The 19,597-nt window shown below is 46.5% G+C and overlaps 1 protein-coding gene across 5 annotated transcripts in view; it reads right to left on the bottom strand.

The window, feature by feature from the left end:
* Positions 1-397: 397 nt before the first annotated feature.
* hdac11 (histone deacetylase 11) overlaps positions 398-19,597 on the bottom strand; it is a 76,593-nt gene continuing 57,393 nt past the window's right edge. For 3 of the 5 annotated variants that reach the window (XM_029502910.1, XM_029502911.1, XM_029502912.1), the window contains one exon: positions 17,435-18,684. In XM_029502910.1, coding sequence (XP_029358770.1) covers positions 18,442-18,684 — 243 coding nt within the window. In that variant the 3' untranslated portion in view covers positions 17,435-18,441. Of the gene's footprint in view, positions 1,968-17,434; positions 18,685-19,597 lie in introns of those variants that run through there. The other 2 variants (XM_029502915.1, XM_029502913.1) reach the window with 2 other exon arrangements.

Below are 19,597 nucleotides of genomic sequence, written 5' to 3'. Positions count from 1 at the left end.
GTGCCTAAATCTTTCCAGTCAGTCTTTCCAGTCTTTCAAAAAAAAAGCAACAAAGATTAATCTAGTGGGGGGATGGAAGTCGCTTCATGATGTTTCATCATTTTGACAGATCAGTGACAGGTGAAGTTCCCCAGCAAGATCACAGACCTCAAATTTGTGAAATCAAATATGTTTATTTTGTATAAAGCTCACAGAGAAAATATACATGGTACCCACATAGACTTTAAAAAAGTCCTTAATGTGTAAAGACCAAGTTATGTATTGATGGCTCTATGTATGACTCTACATGCAGCGCAATTTTTCCAAGTTTTTTCTTTTTTCCAAGCATTCCATTGGATGATAACTACAATGATGTCATGCATGTCGGACCCCGAACATAGCTGTCTGCTCTGTTTGCCATAAAAAAGATATCATAAAGGTACTGATCTACAAAAATGCACAGGAAGTACCGGTAGCAACAATTTTCTTTTGACTTATTGAAAACTTAAGAAGTTGTCAACAAAAATCTGGGTCCACCCCCGAAAGGGATTGTTTAAATACAGGGAATCGTGGCTTTAGCCCACCACCTAATATGAAAAACACCAGTACCAGAGGCCTCCTGGGTTTCCAAGCCTATCAAACAGAATGTCGTGATCTAATGTATCAGAAAGAGCGTGTTGGCCCAGTAGGACCAGGACTACTGAGCTTTCCTAATAATGTAATCCCCAATTATTGCATGCAAAATTGTTTTAGTTGTGTGAAGAAAACTCTTTGACCCCGTCACACAGCTTTTAACTTGAGTCAAAATTATTTAATGAAATTATCTTAGCAGAAGAGATTTTTTTTTTACATTAATCCTGAGATGTATAATGTTTTGTATTGGTTTTACTTGAGATACTTTTGGTTTACTTTGCAGATTTACTCTGACAGTTAGAACAGAACTGTGAAGCTGTTTGTGTTGAGTTGGAGCAGGACTGCTTCATGTTCAACTGATTACACAGAAGGATCAGGTGAGGGGTTTGGTTGCTGCATCTGTGAGCTGAGAATCATCTGGCTTTCAGCCTCATAAAGTGCATCTTCATCGCATCCATAGAGTTACCAAAGAGCACCATCAGAAGTCTGTATTATATCTGTACACAGAAATTTCAGGTTTAAATTTCTTTAATCACCATGCTGACATTCAGCATTTGAAAGTGTCACACAGTTCTATTAAATTAAATAACTTTAATTTGAACTTGACACAGATTCTTGAATAAACATGTTTCCTACAGTGACGCTTTTTGTCCATATCATCACTACAGCTCAGAATAACAAGAAGAGACTCTGAACAGAACTGGAAAGAAAAACTACAGCTGTTACATCTAAGCTTTGAATAATGATCCACACACCGATCAACATGATTAAAAATCAATATTCCAGTTAGCTTCATCTAATTTTCAGTGATGTCTGCTTTGGCAGAACAAAAAGTGTGACATAATTTTGCTTTAAATGTCCGGTGGTTTGTTCATCATCATCATTTGTTCAACAGTCATTGGAAATAAATAGTGTTTGTTTCATAGTCAAGTAATAGTCAATAGAAGTCAAGATTTTGGGGGACTCAGAATGAAGACAAAAAAATTTCGAGTACAGCATTAAAGTTGTAAAGTTGTAAAAGCATGTTTTAGCATGTATATTATATATGGCTGATATATGTGTATCACTTCAGTGTCTTTGCATGCACCTGACACAAAGTACATCAGAGGCTGATTAAAACATTCATTTTACTGCATATTTGCAAAATCCTGAGCAAATTAACATTTCATTAACCCTGTCAGTTTTTGAAAATGAAACTGGCTGTGAATATATCATGTATGCCACTGGGGTCAGATTTTAGTGGAAGAAGCTAAACAGGGTACTGGATAGTATTGGCTCATGCCTAGTTCAGCTCCCTCATGCAGTTCATCCATTTCATGGATTCCAGTTCATCCTTCAAGGTATAAAGTGAAGCCCTAAGAAAAAATATTGAGTTAATAAAGAGTTTTTTCACTACTAATGATATATATATATATATATTTTTTTTTTTTTTTTAATTTATTTATTTATTTATTTTTATTTAAAATTTAAATGAGTTTTATTCGGTCGGTACTTGTAATAATTTCCTGATCATTGTCATATATTTGGACTAATATGTTTTGGGAAATAATGGGTTAATATGATAGAATGAGAAACAGACCAATCACAATTTTTCTTCCAATGGTATCTGGGTAGGCTATTAAATCAGCGATTCCTCCTGCTGGACCTTCGGTGGCTGTAACAAAGACCTGTGTAATTCAGGTCAATGTGTGCATGAATTTGTTTGACAGGTGTCTAAGCCAATCATATTTCATTGAGCTGTGGGCGGGACCATATCAGAACATGTTCTGACACCTAGGTTCACTGGGTGTTTCGGGTTTCACAACAGACACCCTCGCCCTAGGTTCACTGGGCGAGACCCCCTGCTTCACCCCTGAGCTGCTGCGGTTTCTAACATATTAGTTAGTCTGTGACTAAGAAATAGACAAAACATAATATACAGTTTATCACAGACTACTGGGTCAAAGGACATTTGTTTTGAAACCATTTAAAAAACACTTGACAATTTCACCATATTCCAAGATCAGCATCTTAACAAATATCAGATGTGCTTTCACCTCACAAGAGAAAATAACGACAAATAATAACAAAATCAGTTATCAAATCACTTAATAAAAAAATGGCTGTCTCAGGGGCAGCAGTCTAAGCAGTAAAGCCCAGACCACTCCTGGAACACTTCCTGGAGGTCTTTCAGGGGGATCCCCAGGCATTGCCCGGAAAATCTCCCCAGGGAGGCATCCAAAACCAAGCCACTTCAGGTGGCTCCTGTTGTGGAGGAGCAGTGGCTCTACTCTAAGGTCCTTCCAGGTGACAGAGCTCCTCATCTCAGCTCTAGGGAAGCACCCTGCCGCCATGCACAAAAAATTTATTTGGGCCACTTCTATTCAGCATCTTCGCGTTTTGGTCGTGACTCAAAGTTAATGTTCATAGGTGAGGGGAGGAACATTTTTGAGACTAAAGTTTTGAGACTGTAGTATTGGCATTTGCCGCTTAAGTAGTTTTAGACCTTTTGTGAGATGTTTTATGGTATATCTATTACAAGCATTTCAAAGGCTTTTATTGACAATTACATTAAGTTTATGCAAATATTAAGCTAGTGGACTCATCTTCAATGCAACAAACTCCCAATATCAGTCTAGGGGACAGACTCTTCCGCAGCTTTCAAAATCAGGCTTAAAAACTTCCTTTATGATGAAGCCCAGTTAAAAAGTTTAAGTTTTTGATGTTCTGGTTTTGTTATGTTCCTATAGGCCTATACTGCTTGGGGGGCACTGAGTACCTCTATCCCCCCCAGTGCCTGTATATCACAACATTACGTGTCACCAACTTTGTTTCTTCCCATAGCCTAGGTTTCTCCCTCCTCCTGACTTCTCTTTTCCTGTCACTGTCCTACAGGTGCTGAATTATCTCAGTTCATTCATCCATCCACTTGCAGGTCTCACCCAGCTCACATTGGGTGAGGGTGGGGTACATCCTGGCCAGGTCGCGAATCCATTACAGCGCCAAAACTTCAAGACGGACAGAAATTACACTCATTCCTACGGGCAATTTAGTTACCAATCAAAATAAACATGGATGACTTGGGCAGTGGGAGTAAACTGGAGTACCTGCAGGAAACCCACGCAAGCAAGAGAACATGCAAACTTCAAACAGAAAGGCCCCAGGCCCAAGAATCAAATCCACATCCTTCTGATTGTGAGGCAACAGCCATAACCACTATGCTGCCATGCTGCAACAATCACCATTAGTTATCATTGCACACTATTACTCATTTCCCAATGTTTTTTGTTCTGCTTAAATTTACTAGTGCAGATTTAGTGGCAACATGTGTTGATCACTATTTACATCTGTATGTTTTCCTTGCATTTTTATGGCATTGCTGACCTGCTCTGTACTCAATCCTGAATGGGTAGTACAGTCAGTTGATCATACAGCCCTGCCCCCCAATCCATTCCCTCCTTTGGTCTATTTTCCTCTAAATGGGAGCATAATAATTAATAAAATGATGGGGTTGCTACAACCCAGATTTTCCAAACGAAGAACAAGAGTACTTACTCATGCTACCAAGCTGTCATAGGCAGCGCTGCTGAATAAAATTTTATTTATACACTACTACCACCACCCAAGTCCATCTTGGCCTGAACAGTCAGGTGATAGGCTCCTGTGCTATGACGCGTCTGAGCCCACCCCAATGTCTATATTACTCCCCGAGCACCTGCCATCGTCAACCACAGTAGCATATTCAGCCCGCCCCATACGGAGCACCAGCAAGGCTGAAATAGTAAGAATTCTTGTCCTTCACTTGTAAATACTGGGTTGTAGCACAACCCCAACGTTTTACTTCATTTCGAACTCCAGTTCTTCCTCATGCTACAACGCATACCACCACCCTTGCTGGCCAAGAAAAGGACACAGCCATGCGCAACCTTTCTGACCCAAGGAGGAATTAACCTTGGGCCCATAACAAACAAATAGTTGGTCAGAATGGCGCAGTCTGTGCGTCCTGTCCAAATACACAGAGAGTGTATGGACCGGGTACAGTCTATGCAAGCGCTCTTCTTCCACTGATGCAAAGGGAGGGGGGCAGAATGCTAATAGATCCACAACCCTTGATCTAAAACTCGCCTCTAGCTAGATATAACACCGTCTTCGGGGATAAGTACTTTAACTTGACTGTGCCGACAGGGTCAAATGGGGGTCCTGAGAGCCCTTCAAGCACTGTCACCAAATCCCACCTTAGAAAAACACATCTTATAGGTGGATGCAAACGGCGAGTGCCTTTCATGAACTGAAACGCTAAAGAGTGGCACCCCACTGATCTTCCGTTGATGTCAACATGGCAGGCAGAAATTGACAAGCCTTTGTCTAGTAAGCTCTGAAGGAAACAAAAAACAACCCTTATACCGCAGTAAAACTCAGTAACACTCCCTATATGCCGCACACCAGTGCATAAAGACTTGCCATTCATACGCATACAGAGATGAGTACAGGTCTCCACAACTGCTAAAGTTAACCCCTCACGTAGCGGGCGCTCCTGTTCAGGAACCAAGTCATCAGCTTCCACTTCTGAGGAGAAGGGTGGAAAATTTCTCCACCTGCCTGAGTCAGAAGGTCCACGAGCCTTGGAAGCGTCCGTGGAACCCCCTGCGCCATAGCGCACAGGTTGGCAAACCATCTGTGATGGCCAATATGGTGCCACTAGGATGAGTTGCAACCTGCATTCCCTCACTCTGTCCAGAACCTGCTGGATCAGCAGGATGAGAGGAAACACATACACAGCTTTTCCCCTGGCCACTGGTGCTCCAGAGTGTGGTACCCTAACAGTGGGTCGTCATTGTGGATGGAGAACCACAGCGGACAGTGAGTTGTGAGCCACGATGTGAACAGATCGTGTTGCCTCTCAATAGAAGGTCCGCTCCCTGATTCAGCTGGCCCTAAATGTGAACCGCTGACAGGGAAAGTAAGTGTTTGTGCACCCATAGGTGCAGCTGAGTTGCCACCTGCTTCAGGACTTGGGAATGGACTCCGCCCTGTTGTTTTATGTACGAGACTCTAGCAGTGTTGTCCGACTGAATCAGCACATGATGACCCACTATCCAGTCCATAAAACATGCAAGAGCTCGGCAGACTGCTTCCAACAGCACGTTGAATGTGGTGCTCCTCCTGGTTTCACCACAACCTGTTTACTGCACAACCATTGCACACCACGTCCCACCCCCACAGGGTAGCGTCAGCGCTACTGGGCACAGCCCGTGTCGGCTGAAAAAGAGAGTGGGTCCGTCCAGGCTGCTAGGATCCAACGGCACTGCTGTACAAGTCTGCAGTGACGGTCCTTTACTGGGTTTATGTGTTGACTGATAGACCAACTTTGGAGAGGCCGCATGCGCAGCAGGCCGAGCGGGACCACTGCTGATGCTGCAGCCACCCAGTGAGACCGTGGGACTCTGGCACAGAGTTTGAGCCGTCCTTTGAATGCACTCACATGGATAGGGAATTCAACTCCAGACCCAAAAACGTTGTCACCTGTCAGGGCACAAGGCAACTTTTCTTACACTTGACTGAATAACACCAGCGAAGTATGGTGGACTGTGAGCAAACTGCAAGGTGTAGCCTTTCTTCAGAGTGCTGAGTATAAACAGGGAACGAGGGCAGAGCCACTACCATACTTACAGCCTCTCGGACAGCGCTGCGGTAACTAGGTCCTACGAGACTTTTTCCCTCTGCCCGGCTGGCTATGCTGCTGCTGGCGGAGTGGATGAGGAAGCCAGCTCCGGTTAGCTGTGGATTGGCTCACCGCCGCCTGCTGGGGTCTTTCCCAGGAGCAGTAGGTGCTGGCAGAGTGCTGGCCCGATGTGTATCTCCGACCTGGTCGGTTAGGAAGGGCCAGTTGGGAAGGAATGGGATTATGGGAGCGTCGAGGTGTCAGCGACTTAAAGGCCGGCGAGTCTTTTTGCTGCCTCTCAAATATATGTGCGATGTACTGAATCACCGAGCCGAACAGTCCTGTGGTGGAAACTTCGGCATTAAGGAGCCTCTTCTTCTCCCACTTGGACATTAGGTTGAGATTCAGCCAGAGATGGTGCTGGGTGACCACGGTGAAGCCCATTATCCTCCCTGTGTCCTGTGCAGTGCATGTAATCATGCGTAGGGAGAAGGTTGTCACTTTCTGGAGCTCCATATAGGTCTCAGTGATGGCCTTACCCTTCACATCACACAGGAGGCAGGCCTGGTAAGCCTGGAGGAGGGCCAGCTTATTTGTCATGGTCGCCACCTTCCCTGCTGCCTTGTAGGATTTTTCGGCCAGCGAGGCTGTGGGCTGGCAGGCTTTGGAGTGGAGCTGAGGCTTGTCGGAGAGGTGAGCCGCCACAGATTCCTTCAACAGTGGCATCTTCAAATAGTTGAACTCCGACTCAGTGTCAATGGAGGACCACCCCATGAATTCTTGAATGGGAGATCTGGTCTGGTGCAGCGCCCCCAAAGAGAGCCGGACTTACTGCTTTATGTCATCGCAGCATGGCATCTGCCTCAGGGAGGGATGGCTGCATAGCTGACCATCGAAAATACGCACCACTGAGCATTCAGGGGGGACGTGCCAGGGGTCCGGCCAGGCAATATTCAGTTTAGCAACCGCTTGAAACATTACCTCCACAAACTCCTTGTGGAAGGGGTGCTGTGGTGCCAGTGTTATGTTTAATAATGCACAGACGACCACTGTGTGTGCTCACTGTGTTTTATTTTTCTCAATGGCCATTTATATGTTGAACTCTACAGGACACACTTTACGGCAGTAACGTCACGCTGTTGTGACTTGTATTTTGCATTCACCACCATCATCCCACCCCCCGCCCCGACTTTTGCCCCGAACAAGTCGGGGCAAAAGGAACATTATTGAGGCCTGAACATAGCCAACTTGACTGGGTAAAGCGGGTAGACTGCCAGCTTACCCGCATAGCCTTGTGGATTATTCTGCCACATGACAGGCTATGCACTGTTCTATAATTGGTAAGGAACTTAAAACATACTCTCTGAGGTAAGGAGGTCTCTGGTGAGCCCAAGCAGAGCAGGACCTAGGCTGCAGGGGTTCAGCTGGTGCATCAAATTCTGGTGGATGTGCCACCGGGGCTCCTGGCTGCACCGAAGAATAGTTCCAGTCCCCATCCATGTGATGTTGATCAGCTGCAGCCACCTGGTCTGAGGCAGACAGTGGCGTGACCCATCTAAGACGGGTGGCATGCCAAAGTGATCCATCAGCCAAGGAAAGCAGCTTGTGGGACCGGCTGGGTCGATGGATCCGGACCCAGTCTGACACTGTGAGTGCGGGACATTTCACTCGATGCACCCTGTCAAAGCACTGCTTTATGCAGTAATGCCTGTCCGCTACTTTGTTGCCGGGGGAGGGCTTCGCCGCTGGAGTGTCTTCATTCTTAGGACATAGACGATCCAAAGGAAGCTGAAGTTCACATCCAAACATCAAGAGGGCTGGGCAACTGCCTTTTGTGGCGTGGTGCATCACCCTGTAATGCAGTAAGGAGTTTTGCAATGCTGATGCAAATGGGAGGTGATCTGCCAGGTGTGCTCTCAGTCTGTTCTTGAGTGTCTGGTTAAACCTCTCCACACCACCATTGGTGTACGTTTGGTACAGGGCGGTTCTGATATGTTTGATCCCCGTCCCCTCTGTGAAGGCAGCAAAGTCTGTTGAGATGAACTAGGGGGTGTTATTGGTGGTGATGGCATCAGGTACACCCGAGTGGGCAAACAAGGAGGAAAGGAAATCGGTGACCACCCTGGTGGTGACAGACCAGACAGGAAGCACTTCAGGCCATTTGGATTGGAGGTCGTAGGCCACCAGGAGGAAACGTTGGTGCTGAGGGATGCCATGAAGGTCACCACAGATGTCCAACTGGATGTGGTCCACCTGGCTGCTGTCCATGGTAGGGGCTGCAATGGCAGAGGTGGGGCTGGGCCTGTCTTTCCACTGGGGAGGCAAGTTGTACAGTCTTTCACCATCGTCCTTTTACACGGTGGAAAGGTGCTAGCTCCTCTGGCACCCTAGCGAGCCAACCCTTTTGGATAAAAGTGTAAAGCTGAGTAAACTCAGGGTCCAGGCGTAAGTGACCTTGAAGCATGGTGAGCCCCTCCATGGAGCTGGGACAAAATGGCACCAACAGTGGTGTTGGATGCATAGCAGGTCATGAACGTGGGACTCTGCAGGTCAAAGTGGGCAAGCACAGGTGGAGAAGTGAGCTGCGTTTTATAAAATGCTGTCATCTCCAGGAACGCGCAGGGCAGGAGGGCTCGAGTAGAAGCAGGATGGCATTGATGTTGGAGTGGAGTGGGCTCAGGCTGTCAGCGGTCAGGCAGAATCCCACAAACTCGTTGGCGGGCACAGCAAAAATGAACTTCTCCCTATTCAGTGTGAGGTTGTGGCAGGTGAGCATGTCAAGCACCCTGGAAAGGCAATTGCCATGCAGTGTAGACATCAGCAAAGATGGTTGCCATGATCTTCTGGAAACAGCTGGGAGCGGAGCTAAGTCCAAAAGACATGCAGGTGTACTGGAAGACCCCATGTGGGTCACGAAAGCACTGAGGATGACCGGCGCCACAGCAGGGTTGAAGAGCAGTTAGTGGTTGAAGGTGGTGAGGCAGCCCAGCCAATGGAACAGTGAAGGCCAGTGAAGCAGCCAAGATGTGGCCACTGTCAATATAGTGGCACACATGTTGTCTGTGATGGAGAAGCCCATGAAGCCCTTGGCCCATGGCCAAGGTTGGCACCATGGCGAGATACTTGAAAGGTGAACGCCAGAGCTCTGGAGCCGTAGCGTACAGAGAAGGTGGCAGTACCCACCATGCAAATCTTAGCATGGCCATAGCCATACAGATCCTCCGTAATGCCTTGATCGTCAGTCGGGGAAAGAGCTGTCGGACTATGGATTCATTGAGCAAGATCTGGAAACTGCAATGTCCAGCAACAACGGCAGGCATACACCATCCAGCTCCACCTTGCACCACTTAAATGGCTTGGTGCAGGAGCCCACAGAGTGGCTGTAGGTTGGGCTTGAAATAGCAGATGAGCAAGGTTGGGGGTTTGTGGGGACGGGTGCAGAGCGGCACACTTTGGAGAAGTGGTTCAGCTTACCAAAGGGTTGGCGCCTCTGCCCCGTGGCTGGGCAGACCAGTGCGCGTGTGGGATGTGATAAAGAGCCACAGTTTCCATAACGCTGACATGCCGTGGCGCCCTGGTGTCCATTGACGTTTACCTCGAGCTCGTACGGAAAAGAGGTGGGCTCAGACAGCGGAACAGTAAGGACTACTGTAAGGACTGCTGTAAGGACTACTGAGGCCGGGTCCGAGGCCGCTAGCCGAGATGTTAACAGAGTGGCCGATTCAAGCTAGAAGGCTATTTCCACTGCCTTCGATAGCGGCGTGTCGACATGAACAGTTTTTCATGCAGCCTGGAGTCAGTCATGTGCTCCGCTAGCTGGTCCTGAATCATCTCCTCCAAATTGACAAACTTACAGAGGCTGGCCTGGAGGTCGTCGACGTAGTCGTGGACCGACTCACCAGGGCACTGTCAGCACTGGCGGAAGACGATTCACCATACCATGACGTTCTGTGGGGCAGCGAAATGGCCAGCAAGGGAACACTGTCAGCGTACTTCTGTGCGGGTCAGAAGAGCTGACCCACAGAGAAGTAGAAGAGCAGAAGACATGATGACAAGAGCAGAAGTCCTGAAGATCTGTTGTCCCTCGCTGCCCAGACTGTGGATTAGCATTGCCTTTAGCCGCGTGTTGCTAGCCTCAGCTAGCCCAAAAGCCTCAATAAATGTCTGGAAAGACTCATGCCAGCGAGGCCATGGGATCAGTGAGTCGCTGAGCAGAGTGAGGAATGGAGGTAGAGGCTCGGAGTGAGCAGTCCTGTCTGTGGCGGGAATGAAGAGCTGGGCTCGATGGTGGAGTGTGGAGATAGGAAGCCAGGAACATGAGAGGCAGAAGAAGGCACAAAACACGTGTTGTGGCCACGGCTCTCTACATTGGTGGCAGGTATTTGATGAGCTGTAGGACTGTAAATAAAATTACTTGAACAAAACAGACACACACAAAAAAAAATTATCAGTAGAGCTACATGACAAAGGGGCATTATTTTCTCACTGAGTCACTTTGATACAAGTATGGGACTGTCAATACATTATTCAGTATGGGGCAGAGCTGAGAAACACCCATATGGGAAGAGCAACAGTCAATGGAAAATTCTGGGAAATGCTTCGCTAACAAGTTTTCCTCACATAATATACTTTTAGCTTGGGCAGTAAACAATAAACAATAAATAAATGAGCAAAATAAACCCTTTCTTATTTTTTTTCAACGGGGCAGCATGACAACATAGTGGTTGTTGCTGTTGCTGGTCGGTTTGGTTCCCAGGCCTTGGGCCTTTCTCTGTGGAGTTTGTATTTTCTCCCCAGGTACTTCCGTTTCCTCGCACCGTCCAAAGACATTCATGTTTAGGTTGATTGTCGACTTGAAATTGCCTGTAGGTCTGAGTGGTTATTTGTCTTTGTCTGTCTCTGTATGTTGGCCCTGTGATGGCCTTCCGACCTATCCAGTACTCCCAACTTGGCTGATTTGAGCTAGGATTGGCTCGAGGGTTAACCCTAACCCTTGCGACCCAGAAACAAATAAGCAGTAGAAGATGAATGAATTATTTTCTCAATACTAGCATGAATGCTTAGCTTTAATTCAATGTCAGCAAAAACCACAATTACGCCAAACAATATATACAGAGCAGCTTCGAAGCCTTGGCTGGCTGACACAGCTGATAAAGTGAAATCTGGAATGGCATCTGGTATTAAGCAGGTAGACTACACCAAACAATTCAGCATGCATTCAAAAGCAGCACACCAGATCAAAGGATTTAGCTAATTAGCATGAACACCACGAACACAGCCTTCCTTTCACTTTCATTATGAATGTATCCGAACAGCCTCCTGGATCAGCACCCAACACAATTTTCATGATTTTCAAAGACAGCCGTTTTAATCCTGTGTGAATTTTTTTTTACAGTAGAGTGGAGCCAGAGCAGCAAAAGATAATGAATAATTAAACACATTACCCAGACTTCCCTTTCCCTGGCCACATCGACCAGCTCTGGCTGGGGGAAGGTGTTCCCAGGCGGAGATATAATCTCTCCACCTGGTCCTTGGTCTTCCCCGGGTCCTCCTCCCAGCTGGACATGCCTGGAACACCTCCCCAGTGAGGCAACCAGGAGGCCACTATCAAGTTCCAAAGTCCCCTGTTGGGTTTGAAAAGGGTGCTTTTGCTTATCAGCTATAATTCTTAATTATCTCTGTTAAATAGGAATTTAAATCTAAATTGATTAAATTCAGATAATAATGTGGGGCACCACCAGAAGTCTGGGACCAATAACAAAACTGCAAATGGTGCCTCATAAACAGTTGCTCAATTAGAGGAGCCAATATCTGAAATATCAGCACCACTCGGTGAACGGTGAAGGTGTGAAATCCGAGCACTGACTCTCTCTTCCAAGCTACAAATAGCATTTATTAACTTCCACAATAATTAACAAAGCCAACCATTGTTTCATTTAATAAATGTTACCAACTAATGCTGAGCAAAACACATGAAACAGCAGCGGTGTAAAGACACACAGATATTATACAGCATGTGTGTGTATATGTGTGTCTAAAGATGGCCAGCCTGGATCACGTGACATGCCACTGTCACTGTCTGGTTGTAGAGTCTACATGTAAACTGACTAAGCAACTTGTCTTTCACTCACAGTGGTGCAAACACGAAAGTAATAATAATCCCAAGTGAGATAACACAAAACAATGGCATTGGCATTGTGAACACAAACTAAACATACTCCTCAGAGTACAGCAGAGGGCGGACCGGCGGTCTGTTAACACACACTCAAACATAATAACGAGCACTATGTTCGTGAAACACATAAGTCTAGCGTCTCTGCCCAGACAACTTGTGTTGCTCTTCTGAGCGAACCGGTGTGTATAAGTCCATCAGTGTGATCCAGCAGTGGGTCCTCCGGTGCATGGTACTGACGGCTCCATCCTTGTTACTTAAGACTAGTAACGTAGAAGTTATTCATGTCTCAGTGAAGAAACTTCTTCTTCCTTCTGCAGGTAATAGCTGAGAGGTCAGTGGGTTGCAAGCAGCTGACTGTCACGGCACCGGGTTGGGTCTCGTCCCGTCCAGCAAGGGTGAAACTCAAAAAGGAGGAATAAGTACACATATATCGGTCACCTTTGTTGGTGATCTAGCTGATCGAAAAAGTAAACCTCCTGAGCGAGAATACCAGAAAGAGGAGAAGAAAAGTTCCTGCCTTGTCCATATTTAAAGGTGGAGTGATGTTAAGGTCCCGTTACCTTGGCTCCCTGTGTTGTGGATAAGGCTCTGCCAATCAGAGATGACAGCCTGCCAACTCATGTTCACTTGCGTTCAGGTATGAACTGCAAGGGATGAAGGGAAATTGAGTCTGTGGATGGATTCTTTTGTCTCCAGAGAACAAAGGAATGGAAGGTGACTTTGTGGTCAGGCCTCAGGGTTTACAAGTAGGCCTTTCTGACCTCATAGGCCAACACCCCCCACTTGTGAACAGGACCCCGACATACTTGAACTCCTTCACTTGGGATAACGACTCATTCCTAACTCGGGAGTAAACAGCCCATCGGTTTCCCGCTGAAAACCATGGCCTGTGATTTAGAGGTGCTGATCCTCATCCCAGCCTGTCCAGTCAGAGCTGAAGGTCACAGACAGATGGTGCCAACAGCACCACATCGTCTGCAAAAAGCAGCGATGCAATCCTGAGCCCTGGCGGCCCAGCCTGAACAGGGATGGTTGGCGGCTAGCCTGCTTGACTAGTGGCTGGTGGCTAACCGGTTGGACTGGTGGGACCCTGGCCTTGAAGGCTTGTCTAGCCAAGCGAGGTCCTCCCCGGGCCAGACGGGTTCCCCAGAAAGGGTTGCTGGCAGGAACGGGCTCCGGGCAAGGGGGTTGGAGACTGTTACGGCCGCGGCCGTATTCGGGGGACCTTTGCCTTTCCATGTGTGTATTTGTGTGTGTGGGTGTTGTGTCCTGTCTTGTTTGCCTATTGTTGCAGTCTGACCCTGAGAGAAGGGATGCCCGTGACGTCACCGGGATCTCCTGGGAGTGTTCCGCCTTTTTCCCTGCACCTTCGATGCTCCCGCTGCAAGCCATCTCCCTTGATCAGCTGGCCCCGCCCTCCGTCTCCACCCCGAGTATAAAAGAACTGTCAGTTGGTTGTTCGTGGCGATCTGTGTTGCCCGTATGCAGACTCGCCTACGCGCTGTGTACCTGCGCTTGTGTGACGGTGATCATTAATGTGAGCCGAGTAAACTATGCGAAAAGCTAAGGGTGTGTTTTTGGTTGGCGTAGAGTCAAGTGCAGCTTGTTTGAGATCTGGTGTTTTGTTGTTTTGTTTTCTTTTGGTAGCTGCTCGTGTTTTTTTGTGTTAAACTGCATTTTTGGGTGGCTTTGTTTTCTTGTGCCGCCACTCTTTTTGGTTACCCTGTTTACTTTGGTCAATAAATAACTTTATTTTACCCTTGACATCGTGGGGTTTATGTTACTTCCCTTTCCCCTAATGAGCTGGTTGTAACATAAATGGGGGCTCGTCCGGGATATTAATCCGTTAAAGGAGACCCGGAAACCAAAGGTTATTAGTAGATTAGGGTAAACTTGGTTAACATTGCGATAAACATAAGAGTGAATATGGCGTCTTTTGAGTTAGCCAGTTTCTTGGGAAATCCTTCATTTGAGCAAATTGATAAGTGCCGAAAAGATCATTTGATCGCTATAGCTGTCCACTTCAATGTTCCGTTCACTAAAACCATTTTAAAGAGAGACTTAAAAAACTTAGTCATAGGTAAGTTGGTGGAGTTGGGACAAATTGTGTTGCCGGTGCTTAGTGAACCCCCTGTGGATGCATCTGGGTCTGATGGAGTTAGTAGCCACAGACCCGCAGCTGAGAGTGAAGCCGCTGGTTACGCTCCACAGAGGGAGACTGGTGAGGTGAGAGAGCGGCCCAAGACTCCGTTCACATTGCCTCGCTATGATCCCCTCTCCCCAGCAAGCCACGATTCTCTGAGTGAGGCCAGACTGAAAGTCCGCATGGCCCGGCTTCAGGCTGAAGCCCGAGAGAAAACCGAGGCTCGGCAAGCTCAGTTGGAAATTAAGAAAATGGAGATCGAGGCTGACAAAGCAGTCCGACTACGTCAGCTGGAGTTGGAAGCTCAGCTGAAGAAAGAGAGTTCTGCACCGAGTGCATCTGCGGATGCAGGTCTGTCTCCTCCTTCCACTAGCGCTACCTATGAGTCATTTGATATCAGCAAACACATTTCTCTAGTCCCTCCATTTAGGGACAACGAGGTTGACAGTTATTTCGCTGCATTTGAGCGTATTGCGTCTGCACTCCGGTGGCCCTATGACGTATGGCCTCTACTGCTCCAATGCAAAATCTACGGTAAAGCCCAAGAAGCTGTTGCTGCTCTGCCGTTAGCGGAGAGCTTGAATTATGAATGTGTTAAAACGTCAATTTTACGCGCCTACGAATTGGTTCCTGAAGCCTATCGGCAAAGGTTCCGAAACCACAAAAAAGCCCCAGCACAAACCTATGTTGAGTTCGCGAGGGAAAAGAGAAACCTCTTTGATAAATGGTGTAACTCTTGTAAAACAAATGACTTTGATTCACTCCGAGAGTTACTTCTTCTTGAAGAGTTCAAGAAATGTTTGCCTGAGAGCATTGTGGTGTATTTAAATGAACAGAAAGTGTCCTCTCTCTCCGCTGCCTCTAGAACTGGCAATCAATATTTACTCACCCTTATGTGCGTTGCCACTCGTTACCCTGAGGCCATTCCGCTGCGGAAAATCACGTCCAGCTCTGTAGTCAAAGCCCTGACCAAGTTCTTCTCCACCTTTGGCCTCCCCAGAATCATTCAGACGGACCAAGGGACAAACTTCCAGTCGCGATTGTTCAAGTCCTTAAGACCTTGGGGATAAGACACTATGTCTCCAGCGCTTATCATCCTGAATCCCAGGGTGCGTTGGAACGCTGGCATCAGACTTTAAAGTCTATGCTCCGAAAATATTCCTTAGAAACGGGTAAGAGTTGGGATGAAGGAATCCTGTTTGTAATGTTTGCCGCCCGCGAGGCCATCCAGGAATCTCTAGGATTCAGTCCCGCCGAGCTTGTCTTCGGACACACTCTCCGCGGTCCTCTCAAGTCTCTACAGGAGAAGTTCCTCTCCTCTGACTCCTCTAGTGAGAGGAACGTGCTTGATTTTGTGAGCAAATTTCGTGAACGTTTGCACCGTGTTAACGCCCTCGCTAAGGGAAATCTTTTGTTGTCCCAAAAAGTAATGAAACGTCAGTATGACCGTTCTGCCATCTCGCGCTGCTTTGATATAGGGGATAAAGTACTGGCCTTGTTGCCTATTCCTGGGTCTGCGCTCTCTGCGAAATTTTCCGGTCCGTATGAGGTTCGTGAACGTCTCAGTGAAACTGATTATGTTATCGCCACACCAGAGAGAAGGAGAAAAACTCGCGTGTGTCACATAAACATGCTTAAGGCGTATTTCATGCGTAAACCAAACTCTGCTCCACCCGTTGTCCCCGTAAAGTCCAGACCTGTCGCTGTCAGTGTGCTAATTGTTACTGAGCCTCCTAACAGTAGCAATGATGAGGATGATTTAAAGACGCGTCATTTGCCCCATCAAACTGCTCGCCTGCCAAACTCGAGGATGCTCAAAATGTTACCTTCTCAGTTAAGCCACTTGACCTGCGCGCAACAGAGTGACATAGCTTCATTAATTGATAGTTTTCTATGTCTCTTTAATGATGTTCCCACGCGCACCACTGTTTTGCAACATGACATTGACGTCAAAGAGGCAAAGCCTATCCGCCAGCACCCTTACCGGATTAATCCCGTGAAGCGCCAGTTAATGAGAAAGGAGACGGACTACCTATTAGAAAACGGCTTAGCTGTGCCAAGCTCCAGTTCTTGGAGTTCCCCATGTCTCTTGGAGACCAAATCTGACGGTTCCCCTCGTTTTATCACAGACTTCCGTAAGGTTAATGCTGTAACCGTTCAGGACTCTTATCCTCTCCCCAGGATGGAAGATTGCGTTGACACGCTTGGCTCCGCGAAATTTGTTAGCAAATTAGATTTGCTTAAAGGTTACTGGCAAGTCCCATTAACTGAGCGCGCGTCTGAAATCTCTGCCTTCGTGACACCCGATAGCTTCTTACAGTACACGGTGATGGCTTTCGGCATGTGTAATGCTCCAGCGACCTTTCAAAGGCTTGTTAATACTGTCCTGTCCGGACTGCCAAATTGTAATGCCTATCTAGATGACCTAATTGTGTACACTATGACGTGGGGGGAACATGTCTTCATCCTAGAACAGGTGTTCTCCCGCCTTGCGCGCGCGTCCTTGACGTTAAACCTGGCGAAGTGCGACTTCGGTAAAGCCACTGTCACCTATCTCGGGAGACAGGTGGGCCAGGGTCAGGTGAGACCCCTTGCTGCGAAAGTACCTGCCATCAATGACACAAACCCGAGTCTCAGAGGTTGGGGGAAAGCAGGCTGAACTGATGACCGCATGGCCTTGAAGGCTCGCTGCAAAGAGTGAGGGCCTCTCTGGGCCAGACGGGTTCCCCAAAAAGGGTTGTGGGCAGGAGCAGACTCGGCTGGATCCATGCTTGGTCAGATCCTTCTGTCACATTTGGGGTGCGGGAGTGTGGGAATGAGGACCCAAATGCAGGAGAAGCAGACTGAGGTTGAGGTGAGAAAATGAATGTTTAATGACCAAACCAAAAAACTACAAGATGACTGAGGCTGAGGACAGAGAACAGGCTGAGACAACAAACAACATCAGAGGCACAGAGCAGATGACACCGGAGAGACGACATTGACGACAAGGATCTGACAAGGCATGCTCTTTAATCATTCAACACCTTTCAGTTTTTGGACTTTGGTGTCTTTGGTGACAGCAAGACATTTTACAAAGGACACTGATTTTCAGGAGTTGGGGAATGATTAATCTCTCTCTGTCACCAGATGCAAGTTAAAGTCCTCAGTGCTCACACACTCTGTTCAGACACAAAAGCAGGAGTGCCTGCAGTAAATTGCATTGGGCTCCCTATAAAAATTCCACATTTGTGGATTTAAAGCAGAGAGTGAATTCAGTCCACAAAAACTCAATGAGCTTGATTCATCAAATGTCATTAAATGGATAATGATTACAATGTTACTGAGATAAAAACACCAATTCAAGTGTGAGTGAGGGTAAGAGCAAACATGCCTCCTGTTGGGTTGCGTATCACTATGAAATTTTATTTGACAGTTACATTTCTCCATCTACTGGATGGAGGATAATGAATATACTCTGCAGATCTGTCAAAACATCAAAGCTCTATACCCTTTTATGTACTATTAATATATATCCTTCACAAATTACATAATTTCCTCAGATCAAAGAACACCTCTCTAAGATGCAGCCCTGAACATACATAAAACATAGACCCTTCATTTACTCTTTTTGTGGCATGTGACACTTATGGAAATCTTCTGTAGTCCAGAGAGAGCTATTTCAATCCAATTTTTCTCTTGAAATTATTACTAAGTGCCCATTTCACAAGGTTTGCTAACACATAAACACACACCCACACACATAAGGAAAATGACTAAAAGTAAACACCTGTCATGTCATCATTACTGCTTTCACGTGATTAGTGCATATCATAAAGTGATTTGGCTAGCATGCCAGTGCTGTGAGTATGTTGACTGGAGCTGATGCCTTCAGACAGCAGAGAATTTTGATCCTGAAGGTCCACAGTGGCCCATCATACTGGTCACAAGTGATGAGGACCTGTCCCCCTCCAGGGCCTCTGCACCAATCAAATGCTGCTGAAACAAATTAAGAATGGAGTTGGCTATGATGCGGGCTGTTTTTTTCTGGTATCCCCCTGATGTTATCATGAGTATAGGGATCCCTCGTCTCCTTGCAGCTCTGAACACAATCTCATCCCTCTTTACGATGCCCTAGCAAAGAAATGGAAAGACGAGCTGTCAGCTTATCCATGTTGTCAGCTGCTAATTTCTGTGTTTTCTGTGTAACTGCCTGCTAAAGTTTTTATCTACGCTGCCCTCCTCCCCTGAGGAGGGAGGGAGGCTGGAAAAGGACTGATGTTCATATGTTTCTCTGTTCCACTGTGGAGCATTAAGCCTCTCAGACTGACACATATGGGATGGAGTGAAAAGAGACACACACACACACACGCACACACCCCTGTTTGTCTAGGGGCTGAGAGTGGGAACAGCTTGTACCTTTAACTCGGGAGCAAGCACAGAATAAGAATAATTTCACAGAAAAATGTATACATTAATAAGCACAACTGACACACATCTTCAGAAGTGCTACACATGAGTGTACCATCCCCACTTCACCTTCATTTGCTTTGTTCATGGAATTTGCCAGCTCATTGGCAGAAAATCATTGCACATGAAATAATAGATCTAAATTTGGCACTCACTTCAGCTCTTAAGATTGTTTACACAATTTCCGATAAATCAGCAACATGACGTGAAATATATAGAGGATAACAATATATAGAATATATAGCATAGAAAATATGTTTTTTGCTAAAAATCCTGTCAGTTTTTCTGATTTTTCTGACCAGGTGGACTGAGCACATATAGTATCAAGGAGGGGTGATAATGAGTGAGGCTATATTGTAGCCTGTCATTTTACCACACCTTATTCCACAATCGACTTTTTCTTTTTTTTTTGGCCCTTTCAGCTTTTCCCTGCATGGGTTTACCACAGCTAGCCAGGTCTGTGATTTGCATGATTGATTTGATCACAGATTTTATGCTGGATCTATTATTATTATCTATCTTACTCTTTATTTTGACGTATTCTTTTCTATACTTTGTTGGTAAAAAATGAAAGCTT

This window comes from Echeneis naucrates, chromosome 5 (assembly GCF_900963305.1).
Source record: "Echeneis naucrates chromosome 5, fEcheNa1.1, whole genome shotgun sequence".
Classification (NCBI taxonomy): domain Eukaryota; kingdom Metazoa; phylum Chordata; class Actinopteri; order Carangiformes; family Echeneidae; genus Echeneis; species Echeneis naucrates.
Note: the sequence above shows the minus strand (reverse complement) of the source record. Positions and strands in the feature narration are given on the sequence as shown.